Source organism: Euprymna scolopes, chromosome 2, assembly GCF_053919585.1.
Source record: "Euprymna scolopes isolate OS-2025 chromosome 2, ASM5391958v1, whole genome shotgun sequence".
NCBI classification, from domain to species: domain Eukaryota; kingdom Metazoa; phylum Mollusca; class Cephalopoda; order Sepiida; family Sepiolidae; genus Euprymna; species Euprymna scolopes.
The window spans coordinates 139,570,774-139,584,451 of NC_136483.1; the positions used below are offsets into that span (position 1 = coordinate 139,570,774).

Here is a 13,678-nt window from a genome sequence, read left to right on the forward strand (position 1 = left end):
AATATTTATTTACAGAAACATGAAAAAAAAACTATGAATGTGTCATATTTTTTTTACAGTTTTAACTATATTTAAGTTAATATATATATATATATATATATATATATATATATATATATATATATATATATATATAAATAAAGATATGCGATTTCAAATAAAAAAAATAATTGATAGAAAGTTTACATATTTTTATATATTTTTATTATAATTGGGTGAAAAAAATAAAGATAAAATATATTTGGAAATTGTATCGATTCTGTGTTTCCATACATGAATTTAGAGACGCGGGTGCCAATTTTCGGTGTCTTTGAAAGTTAGGCTCTCCTTTTATTCACCATTACCCAATCTTCATCTAAAAAATTCAAAAACATGGAATTAGCTCTTACCTCGGCATTAATTTTGTCAAAGATTGATTTCACTTGATTATAATTGTCGGAAGCAATTTTCAGTTGAAGTTCTGACTTTTTCTGTTGCTTCATGTCTCTCTCCTTTTCACGAGTTTTAAGTGTGAACATCTCCTGGGCCTTCTTTTTCTCAACAAGGGCCTGACAAAGTGAGATCTCCAATTCATCCCTGAGACGAAAATACAACCAAATTGACATACACCGAAAAAAAAAACAAAAAAACAAAAAAACTAAACATCAAACAACCCTCCCAAATATTCAATGTGGACATCATAATGACATATTTATTTATGGAGATGTAGTTTGCTTGAAGCATTGCATGTAATATGTATATAGAAGAGGCATAGAAAACTATCACTAACCAAGAAATAAAACGAGGCAAGAAATGGAAATATGTCCTCCGTGTTGAGAAAGAAGACAAGAATGAAATAATTTTTAAAAGTTTTTATAGAAATTTTTACTTGTTTACTTACAACTTCTACACAGTGACATAATGTGTATAACTGTGTTCTAAAATACAGGGTGGAACGATAAAATTGTCACCCTAGAAACAACAACCTGATTCCATTTCTGTTTGATGAAAACCGGTTTTCCTTTTTTTTTTTGCAGACCATCTACTTGTTGGCCAGTTGTGTACAAATCCAAAGAGCAATAGGAGCCTTCTATCATGTCTGAACATGACACAATGTTCAATGAACGAGATCAGGGATGCGCTGCTGTACAATTCATGCTTTCTATCGATCCAAGTTAATGACAACAGCACCATTGCCAGCACTCTTAAAATGCATCGCTGAATTGCCACGAATAACAGGGATGTGCCCAGGGTGATGAAAACAATGTTTCCAGCCACGGTTATGGTCTTTGGTGTGGTTTTAAGTGTGGGCTACATCATGCCACCTCACATCTTTGATGTCAGCTTAAAAGACAACACCAAAGTGTACTTGGATGTGCTGGATGTGGTGATCTGCTGGTGCAATTAGGTGGCTGCTGGCAAACCCTGGGTGTGGCAGCAGGACTCAGCGCTGGCCCACAAGTTAAAAGAGACTCAGGCTTGGCTTCAGAAAGAGTGCTATAACTTTGTGCCTTTTTTCTCACTGTCCCCCCCCTCTTCCCTCGATCTGAACCCACTGAACTACTTCGTTTGGTCATATGCTGAGAGCATCACCAACATGAAATCCTACAACAACAAAGCCAGCCTGATCACTATCATCTGCAGAGTATTTGCCAAGCTCCTGTCGGAGCTTGTAGAAAAGGCATGCTCCCAGTTCCGGACTCATATCAAGGCAGTGATTGAGGCTGAAGATGGCCACATAGAATAGATATCAGCTCTACTACATAATCAAGTTACCTGATTTGATTTTTTTAATAAAGCTGTAGTGTTGTTTTCCTTAGAACGACAATTTTATCGTTCTAACCTGCATATTTTGGTGTAAGACCTCTTGATCAAATTGTGGGTGTATCAAATTTCCTGAAATTCGTGTGAACTGGGAATGTTGTTTTTTTAATGACATTATAACTTTATGTATGTGTGGACTGGATGGTAATTCATTTCTTATTGACAGAATAAAAATAAATATCATTTGATATTCTACTTCAAGATTTGCAAACCATGGGTAGAGAATTTAAATTAATTCTCTGCACACGCGCAGTTGCAAAGTAAGGCCATGTATTATTTTGGATGTGATGCATGTGTATAAAATAAAAGATGTTGAAAAGCCGATGGTGGATACAGACAAAACATTTAGAGTTATATTATATATATTATACGTATATTTAACAACACAAAAAGAGGTGAAAATAAGACAGCAAATAACTTTTACTAAACGAAAAAAATTTTTATCAACCAGCTTACTTTCAGTTTTTAAACTTTTTTGTCAACGCTTTTTTTTTTTTTCTAGAATTTTATTTTGTAACCTCGGAGGTTCATAAAACCAAAACAGACGGTCACATTCGATACACTATTGCTTATTTTAAAATAAAGAAGAACTTTAAAACAATTGCAGTAAATTGAAAAATATACAGATCGATCGAAAATTAAATTTTAATCCTTTTGACAACTGTTATTAGTTATATTTTTGTTTAATTTTCGATTTTTTCAGCTGTTAAAAATATGACATCGAATCTACAAATCAAATAAATTACGAAAGCGATCTTGAATCTGTTTTTGCATATGTGATTCTAGATTACGATATGAATTCTGAAAAAAAAAAAAAAGAATGAATACTTGTAAAACGTTTAAAATCTGCAAGACTAAAATTTTCTTGTATGTGGTAAAAATTATTCTTTGTATATTTCCTTTTTTCAATCCATTTTTGCATTGTTAAGTATTGTCTACATTTATTAATGGTTATATTGGTATATTTTGGCAGCAAGTCATTATTCAAGCACGTCTGATTGAACACGCCAGAGTTCCTCTTTTTTCTGATTTTGTTGGATAACTTTTCAATTCGCCAAGCAGTCTTTTTTATTTCAGCTGGCATGTTGTATATTATGGCGCCCAAAAGTTGTTGTTCAGTCATATTCTTCTCAAGTGCTTTCAATCAGTACATCTGATCGTCGTAAGAAGCGATTGTTGTTGTCATTTTCTTTATTGAGGCCTGGTGTATGTATAGTTATTTTTTTTTATTGGTTATAAAAGTGGGTGCAGGATGGGTAGGAGCAAATTATTTATTTTCAATTTTGATCATTCTATTTCATATTTTATTTATTTTGGTTTATTGTTAGTTATTGATTACAGTTAGTACATTTAGTTAGTATATTAACTGTATTCAATAACTAACAACTAACCATTTCTGTATGCGTTATTCATCACTTAAAACAAAGATTTTACTCGTTATAAACCTTCCTTGGTGCATGATTACTATTTCCTGTTAATTTCAGTGTTATATGACCAGTAGTTTAAGAGTTTATGGGTTAAATATTTACACACAGACAAACACATACATATATCTACTGTTTTATTTAGATAGATAAATGAGTGAACACAGTGGACAGAGATCTTAGGGTAGAGGTATTTCGCTCTTGGCGATTATCAAAGTTTTCCTTTATGCTATTACAGCATTATTGGCGATCTATTCCTAAGTCAGACTGATTTCAAAGTTTTGTTTCTTTATCTCTTTGATATCCATGATGTCGACTGGCATCTCTTTGTTTTAATCTACTTTGGCATATTTAACCTCACCTGATCTTATGTGACCTTTATTTCTGTTATCTTTTGTGGGAACTTGTTTATTTCCCAAACTTTGTGCCACCTCAAATTGTACTTAGTTCGACCTTTATCAAGATTAACACTAGCTAACATAGGGTCATCCATTCTTTAACAGTTTAAACCTCCCCTCTGCTGGAAGCAGGCAATGGGGAGCTTAAGTGATGTGTAACTTTAAAAAGATATATGACAATAAAAAGTATCAAAGAGAATGAAAAAGTCATTGACTAAGTAGGTATTTACCTCCTTCCCACCACTGGAAAGTTGTTACACAAGGTCAGAAGGTGGGGATTGGGATTTGTATTACTGTACACATAGATTCGAAAAAGTTGTCAAAAAACAAATATATAACAAATAAATGTTATCAAAGGCAAGATAAGTTACTTTTCTACCTAACTGGATATATTTTTTGTGTTTTTATTCAATGTAACATATTTATTCAGCTCGAAAAACATACAGTGTTTACCGATGTATTGGAACATTCAAGATGGCGTCTTATTCTCTCTTTAACACGGTAAGTGTGGGAAAAGATGTTATAAATAAAAAACCGGATAAAATACTGTTAAAAACTCGCTCAATATATGTTACCGTGACATAGGTTGACATATATTCGGCGGGTTTTAATAGTATTTTGTACAGTTTTTTATTTATAACACCTTTTTCCATACTTACGGTGTTAAAGAGGGTGTGAGACGCCATCTGGAATTTTCGAATACATCGGTAAACACTGTATGTTTTTCGAGCTGAATAAATATGTTACATTGAATAAAAACACAAAAAAATATATCCAGTTAGGTAGAAAAGTAACTTATCTTGCCTTTGATAACATTTATTTGTTATATATTTTTTTTTTTTTTTGACAACTTTTTCGAATCTGTGTGTACAGTAATGCAAACCCGGAGATTGAAATGTTAGTGCACAAGAGGTGTGTGCACTCTGGCTGAACAGACAAATATGACGCAAAAGCAAGCCTTTACCTTTCATTTTTCATTTGAGCCACTTTTTCCTTGGTCTGCTCGAAAACCTTCCACTGATGGTCAATTTTTGCTTCCATTTCCAGCTTGGTCAGTATGGTTTGGTCAATTTCGTTCTGGATCTCACTATTTTCCTTGTCCAGCTGAATCGCCTCTTTTTGGAGCTCCATCATCGATCCAAGACACTCGTTGTACTCAGTCTGAGCTTGTTTCTTCTTCTGCTGCACTTCACTGTTCACAGAGAAAAATAAATCAAAACAAGAAAAAAACACAAAAAAAAAACCCACAATTTTTTAAGTATTTACAAGTGAAAGTATAGTTAACAGTACGTTAGTTCCATGGGGTGTTTTGTCACCTCAATTTTGCTTAAGTGCTCATAATTCCTAGTTGGCAACTTATTTCTTTTCTTTCCTCCCAGTACTCTCCTCACTCAGGGAGGGTATAGCACACATGGTATGGCACAATTGTATCTCAGTTTTTCTTGGAGGTGAATCAGATTGAAAGCTAATGTTTATGCAATGAACTCGTGTTCATTTTTCTTGCTGTTTCAATTTATGGAAACATTTTGTGTTCATCATAGATATCAAAAAATAACACAAACTAATGCATCCTGTAGGCATTCTTAAATAAATGTGATCTAAATTTAACATTTTTAAATATTTCCTTAGTTTTATCCTTTATTTTATTGTATCATTTTCTATCAATATAAACGAGCTACAAGTAATTCAAACTATTCAACAGCGACTGTAGATATATCTTGAACCAGCAGGATGATTTTATAAAATAATAACACTATAAGCATTTTCATATTGGAGTGTATAAACACTCCATGGTACTAACCATGTTTTGGAAACACACAGGTGACTAACACAAGGTTAAAATAGTGTAGAGTGTGTTAGACTGCGTAGACAGAGGAAATTGTCATGAGAAATTAGATTACATAAGAACAGAAAACACAAACACACACATATATACACACACACATTGATATATATATATATATATATATATATATATATATATATATATATATATATGAAACATGAATTAAATATAATTTTACAAAAATCGCTACAGACAAGACATGAAGTCACGTGATCTAAGAAGGTTCAAGTCTCACATAAAGGCCTTGAGCTCTGTTGCAATATTTTGGACATATAATGGGGTATGATCCCACACAGTCGGACGATTCTATTTATAAACGATGCTGCTAGGAACTGACGAATCGAATTAATTCACGTTCTGCTACCAACCAATCAGAAACCAGAATTGCTCCATAAATATTAAACCTTTTCCGTAGCAATTTCACATGTTTTTTTTCTGTCTCGACACGGTAGGAATATTATGCTCTATGGAACTGTCTACTGCAAACAAGTCACCTCTCAGGACTTGTGTGTAACAGCGAACCATCGGAAACTGTTCTGTCTACTGCAAACCAGTCACCTCTCAAAACTTGTTTAGAAGAATGAAACATCTGAAACTGTTCTGAAACTAAATATGGCTTACACTTCTAGAAGCTCTAAGTTCACATTCAACCTGAAGGGCGTGTGCTCCTGATTCAAATCTCACCTGAAGGCTGCATGCTTCAGGTTCGAGTTCACTGGAAGATTATCACGCTCCTGATTCAAGTTCCACCTGGAAGTCGTGTGTTCCAGGTTCAAGTCCCACTTGAAAGTCATGTGCTCCTGGTTCAAGTTCCACCAGAAAGTTGTGTGCTCAAGGTTCAAATCTCACCTAAAGGCTATGGTGGAGGCACAGTCCGTTTTTTTTTTTAAATTCTAATTTTTTTTTTTTATTACTTTTTTGCATTTGATAAAAGATACCCTAAGAGATGCCCTTAAAATTATTGGCTAAGATATGACGTTTTTTCTTCTTTTTTAAAACGTGCCAAATATATCTCAAACATGCTTAATTTAAATCTAAGAAATCAAGAGGGTTCTTCCTGGAGCCAACATATGATCTTTATATGAGATACATAGATATGAAAGTGTTCAATTAAAGTTCCTTTTTACCTTTCAAACATTGAGTTAGTAAAAAAGTGGAAGTTTTATTTTAATTTTCCTTTAACTAATTGACTAGTTAACTGTGTTTTAGTATTTCTTTTTTGTGGTTTCTTGATCTTACCGGACTCCAGGACAAGAATAAATCTGGTATGATGTAGTGTTTAGTTTTGTGTTGTTACTTGAGTCAACATTACTTGGAGAAGGTACACCATTCTTCATATAAGTCAGTGTGTAGTCATGCAGAGTCTTATTTGGGCTTTGAATACTATGTTATTTTTGAATATTTGGTCAATATCTAATCATATATCAGAAATACCGGAATGGAGTTGGATAGTATGTGATCAAACTTACACAACGGGAGTGAGGCTGTTTTTAAAAGGTTAATTAGTACACAAAGATTTGACTTACTTTTTCTTTCTTGTAAGTTTTTCTGCTTCTTTCGCCACTTGGTTTGGCAGCACCGATATTTCCAAATATTCATTCTGTGTTCAAACGATAAGAACAAAATTCACCTTTAATACACAATTTAATCAATCACATTGATCTAGGGATGTGCAATAAAAATGAAAATTACTTGTATTTTTTTAACTCAAAATGAATATACCTGATTGGAAAAAAATTTCACGAAAAAAAGAAGTAAAATCAAAGAATCCGAGTCGACAGTCTTGACAAAACAGAACTAGACATTCCAGATTATTGTCTGTCTAAAAATTTACACCGCATGGATGGAAACCGAGGTCTATATTTGTATGTCAGCAAAAACTAAATCCTGCAGAATCTTTACTGTGCAATGATGTCTCTGGGGTATTTAAAGAGGTGTTGTGGGTGCAGGTTGAAACTGAGTCTAGTGAAAAACGATTATTGGAAACATATCTTAAAGTTCAAACAGCATAGAAGTGAACAATAAACACTTGAACCAGTTATTTTGCAAGTTTGGAGAAATGAAGCTGACAATCTGATTATTGTTGTTGACTTTCATATTACAGAAATCGATTGGACAAATGAAATATGTCTTGAAAATGAAAACCATGTGTCATATAAGTTCATGGAATTTGTTAGGGACTCATTTCTCTATCAGCACTGTATGCATCCAAAAGGATACCGGATAGGTAATACCTCCAAATGCGCTAGATCTCATGTTCACAAGTGAACACGCCACTGTAAATGAAGTGCAGTGGGGTTCACCTCTGGAGAATAGTGATCATTGTTCATTCATAGTAGAAACTGATGCCAAAGTCTGCCAGCAAAAAAAAAAAACAGACCGAGTTTCAACTATTATAAAGCAGATTATGATAGCATTAGGAAAGACTTAGAATCTGACTGGGATGAGCTTCACAATGTTGTTTTGATTGAAGAATGCTGGTCTCATTTCTAAAAAAAAACTGACTGAAGTACACAACTGCTATGAACCCCACAAGAGCAGTATATCCCATAACAGGAAACCAATCTGGATGGATAATACAGTATTGAAGAAAATAAAAGCAAAGTGTCAAAGATGGAGAAGCTTCCTACAATCCTAAACAGGAGAAAAATATCTAGAGTATGCAAAAGCAAGAAATCAGAATGGGCATCACGAAGAGTAAAGAGATTATTTGAAGAACAACATCATAGTAAACCCCAAAGCATTCTGAGCATATGTGAACTCTAAGTTGAAAAGTAAATCTACCATACCAGATCTGGACAAAGAAGATGGTCTCAGAACACAAACTGAAGGGGAGAAGGCAGAAGTCTTGAACCTGCAGTTAAGGAAGATATTCACTTCAGACGACACCTCACATATCCCAGTTCCAAGAACTCGCCATTTTAATAAACATTAAGGTTGAGCCTGAAGATATCTTAGAGAAGCTGAAAGCATCGAATACCAACAAAGCTTCAGGATCAGACGAGATTCATCCAAAATTGTTTTCTGAAGTTAACAACTAGTTGGTGCTGCCTTTAAACAGATCACTTGATGAAGGAAAGCTTCCAGTTGACTGGAAGATAACACGTGTCTCCTATTATTAAAAAAGGCAGTATTCATTTACCTTCAAATTACAGACCTGTCAGCTTGACGTCTTTAATGTGCAAATTCTAGAATCAATTATTTGGGACAAAATTGACAAACTAAATAAACTATATTTCGCAAGGTTATCAAAGAATATTAACCAGAACACAAAAGACTGAGGAGAAGAGAGAAGGTATTAGCAAGAATACGACTCGGTCATGCTCACTCAACTCATTCATATTTCGTGATGGGAGAAGAACCTATAATGTGAATACCATGCCAGTCACCCTTCACCACTGAACACACACTCATGGTCTGTAAAGATCTTTAACAAGTCAGATAAAACTATTTTCCAAATAGATGATTAGAAGGATTTGTTTATATTTTTATATTTAATTTTTTGAAAATCACAAGACTTTAAAAGAAAATTTGAAAAACACAAAAATCCCTTCACTCACCTCGTAAATATCCTTTCCACTATATATTAAAAGAAAAAACGTATGACCCAATGCAGATAACCTACACATAAGAATCTATGATAAATAACCTTTCATGGTATTGAGTGATCTAACAGGATTGATACGCCTGTAGCAGATGAACTTGCAACAAGCACAGTAGCAGGAGTTAATTCTTGCGGCTCGAGATTTGAAATCCATTTTCTCCCTGGCTTGTCCAATCACAAGCCAGCTCTCAGTCACGTGACCAAGTATATAAAACCTGAAACCAACAACGCTCCTCCTCTTTCTTTCCTCCTGGCCCTGTTGGGCAGCAGACCTCGCTTGGGGCTTTTAACCCCAGACTAACGTGAATACAACAAGCCAGCATGGCTGTCATCAAAACTTGCTTCCACATACACTTCACACACATACTCTTTCCTACCACGAGACACTAACTCTTTGCACCGTACGCTCCTACGACGTATAAACTGAATACCTTTCTCTTTCTTTCTCCTTCAACAGGCCTAACTAATGTCTAGTTCATGTCTCCACATCAGAAACTCTTTTCTTGAATACTGTAGATAAAAGTGCGCACGAACACTGAACTCTTCTACTAACCTGTTTCTCTCATGTACACGCTACTAACAAAAATGACAAATAAAGTTGTTTATTAAATGTTAAAAATGAGACTTCCTTTCGTTGTCTTCATTTTTAATTAAACGCCATTCGACCAACCAACCTTTCTTCATGCAACTTGATCCTATTCACCATAACAGTCAACTTTCTTCGTGAACGTGTTTAACATCAAATAGAATTTCTATGAACAATATTATTTTTTTCCAAAACCTTGCCATCTATCTTTCCATGCAGGGCTCTACATTGCGAGTGAAACAGTCACATTTGCAAGTGATTTTTCAAAATGTCGACTAGAAATAATGAAATGCTTATCTTTTGGCAGTTGTATTTCTTTCACCGACACTTGCAAAGCTCACTACTGAATGAAAAATATCTTTTCAACTTTATTTTTAAATAAAAGGAGCAAAGTCAAATTATTTAAACAATAAAAGGTTTAATGAAACAATATACTTTTTTTTAAGAAAGGCTGTTTAAAAACATCCAAGAAAATTCGAATGTTTATACCTTCAAGAATCAACATAAAATTCGGTGTATATTTAGAATTACACTTATTAAAAACAATACAAGAAAATCTTTATGATGTACATACTTGTCATAGAACGAAGATGTCATATTCTAAAAATCATGTGGTTTTGGCTAGTAACTTTTCTATTTACTAGTAAACGAAAATATTTAGTTGTCAAAGGTCAACTAAAGATAAGATTGTCCGTAGAGCCCTGCCATGGAATTTCTTCTCTGCGATCTACAACATTGGTAGTCTTCAAATCCAATGTCAACACGTATTTATCATAAACCATTCTTGGAACTAATCAAATCATTGTCAATCCTTTCGTATTATTCATCATTCAACTGGTAGTTTATCCATCTTTTTGATCCTTGTACTTGATACTAATTGACTTTTTTGATATAACAATAACTACAATGAAGATCTCTGTTATTTTCATCAAAATTGGAAATATTTTCTAAATTTTCACCGTTATGAAATTTGCGTTTCTTTTGCTCAACTCCTTTAAGAAGAATCACTTAAGGATTTCGCTTTCATTTTGATACAATCATAATTACAATGAGGATGACGTTTCTGAATTTTTAAGATGAAGATTGGTTATTTGTATCATTTGGATTCATCGGACTACTGTTCTCATCTTGAGTGTGATTTTCACAACGTTTCTTCAGTTGCATCTTGTTGAACTCTGCAAGGACCCATGGCGCAGTGGTTAGAGTACTTGGAAAAATCGATTGTAAAAAGTAATATTTTCCTGAAGGTTGAAGGTTCAATACTCAGTGTGGGCGACCGAAAAATACAATTGCTAATTACTTAGGACCTCTATCCAGTCATGGCTGATGGAACAAGAACACACTAACTCTGTGAAGTAAATAAGGGTTCCACTCGAAATTCTGTCCAAATTCCCGAGTACGGCAGAAACATTCCCGAAGCTGACAAGATACACCTGAAGAAGGTCAGAGGTTATATCGACTGAAACGTTGTGAAACTCACACTCAAGATGAGAACGGTAGTTCAATCATCATATCTTGTCACTCCATCTCTTCAACCAGTGGCGTGCGGTTTCATTACCAACACTGAGGTCTTCGTCCATGCAGTTGGGCCCCAGTGGGCAAGATGTTAAAATGTGCTCGATGGTCTGAACTTGGGCACCACAGGGGCATTCACCAGTTGTAGAGTAACCCCACATGAGGAGGTTGTCGACAGTTTTTGCAACTTTTGCCCTTGCCCTATTCAGAGTGACCCACTCCGAACGGGACAGGTGTGTGCCAGGTGGTAAGGTTTCACTGGGCTCTGGCAGTGCTATATTTGTAGACTGAGGGTCTACCTCTCTCCACATCTGCAGTCGGTAAGAGGATGTAGGAGTGTCCGGTAGTTCCTCCACTGTCGCAAAGCTTCGCCGGGACACAAGTCGTCTAGCCACCTCCAATGAATCCAAATAATATGAACTACAATGTGGATCTGTTATTTTCATCAAAATTGGAAATATTTAAAAATTTTCACAAGCTATGGGCAAATAACTCCACTACCTAATGGATGCCTTGGGAAAAGCAAAGGCTACGGGAGTAAATCTCAACAAGAAAATCCAGTTTGGAGTCCAGATGGTGAAGCACTGCAACACTTTTCTGGGAACGCTTACAGCTGCATTGGCTCCGGCTATATTGGCCTGTCTTTCTGGCGAAAATTGTCTGCAACACTGAGAAGGGGACTCTGGTAACCAGACAAACCTAAATCTCCTTATCATCCACCCAGGCCTGCATCCAGAGAGCTAGTTCCATCTTTGAACTATATTGCTACAGCAGATGCTGCAGTGCACCAGACTAGATGCAGAATGCTGTTGTCTGATTAGACAGAAAGTTGCCTTCAGTAATTGGCTTCGAGCAGATAACATGAACAGACCAAGTAAGATTAATTAAATTTCTTTTTATGGAAATCACTCCAGACAAGGCATGAACCCACTTGCTATAAGGAACTAAGAATAAAAAAAAAATACTGCATCAAAGTCAAAAACTATCCAACAATAAGCATTAGAGGGATAGATTTTGATCTAGAAAACAGCAATTCTTACCCCTTTGTCAGAAACATAACTCATGGAATAACATAGATTTTAAATTCTGTTAAAAGGCAAAATAAGGCAAGCAAGAATTACAAAGCTGCCGAAAGTAAATGCAAGGTCCACATTCTATTCTCCTTAACATATGAAGTAAAGTCAGTTTCTATGTCATCGATAGCTTTCTACCTACAAGATCAATATTTAATTCAGTTTTCTTTTTATTTGAGTCAGTTTTTCTTGTGACCTGTTGCAGCAATGTTGTTAAGAAGAATAAAATGTGATTTGATTTGATCCCTTCTAGAAATTGTTTTGTTCAAGGCAAAATTATTTTTAAGTTGCAATTGACAATGATCCAGCCAGACAAATGACTCGAGCAAATAACTTGAACAGATCAAATAAGTTTAATTAAACTTTAAAGTAACAACAGACCTATGGAGTATTGACATCAAATGAGTGCCATCCAACAGACTTTTTAAATCATCTGATCAAGTAAGTTTTCACATTGAACTACCAAAGAAGTAAAAGATTTTCTTTACCTTAAAAAAGCTTATTTCTGTGTTCACTTTTTCAAACTCGTGTTCATCCCTTTTGTACAATCGGTAAGTATTTGAGTGATCCTCTTGGAGTTGTTTCAACTCCTGGCGTTTGCGGAATATTTCTTTTTTCATCTCTTCTTGACTCTTTTGCATATCCTTGGCTTTTTCCTCCAGTTCCTGGTGAAAAAAAAAAAATCATTGACAATTCGATAATTACAAACAGAAAAAAATAATAATGACTTTCAAGTATTACTAGAAAAAAATAACCCGTTGGGCTACCTATTGAGCTTGGGTCAGAGTGTTTGAATCAAGAAAAAGTAAGTTTGCAAAGTTAAATATAAGAAAATATAAACACAAAATGATTCTCCCTTTACTCTCTCTCTCTCTCTTTCTCTCTCTCTCTCTCTCTCTCTCTCTCTCTATATATATATATATATATATATATATATATATAATATATAATATATATATAATATATATATATAATATATATATATAATATATATATATATATATATACAAAGCGGGGGAAGGCAGAGCGGTAGCTCTAGATATATCTAAGGCTTTTGACAGGGTATGGCATGAGGGTCTCCTCAGGAAGATTAGATCTTACGGTATCACTGGTAGAATACTTAACATAATTAAATCCTTCTTAGATAAGAGAAAAATCCAGGTAGTCCTCGACGGTCGCACATCTAAACAATATGATATAAATGCGGGAGTGCCCCAGGGTTCTATCCTTGGACCTCTATTGTTCCTGATATTCATAAATGACCTCCCCGACAACATTGCCTCTGAGATGGGTATATATGCTGATGACACTACACTCTATGGCAGACACGACAGGAAGACGAATGAACACATTTCTAAAGAAATGGCAGAAACACTAGAGGAAGACCTCCAATCTGTAGTGGAATGGGGACAAAAGTGGTTGGTCGCGT

At 34.8% G+C, this 13,678-nt stretch overlaps 1 protein-coding gene across 2 annotated transcripts in view; it reads right to left on the reverse strand.

The window, feature by feature from the left end:
* Nucleotides 1-13,678, reverse strand: part of LOC145296679 (coiled-coil domain-containing protein 146-like) — an 87,471-nt gene that overhangs the window by 47,469 nt on the left and 26,324 nt on the right. For both annotated transcript variants that reach the window (XM_080142634.1, XM_080142642.1), the window contains exons 6-9: nt 12,738-12,914; nt 6,998-7,071; nt 4,590-4,817; nt 390-576 (exon numbers count right to left, since the gene is read on the reverse strand). In XM_080142634.1, coding sequence (XP_079998760.1) covers nt 390-576; nt 4,590-4,817; nt 6,998-7,071; nt 12,738-12,914 — 666 coding nt within the window. The remainder of the gene's footprint in view (nt 1-389; nt 577-4,589; nt 4,818-6,997; nt 7,072-12,737; nt 12,915-13,678) is intronic.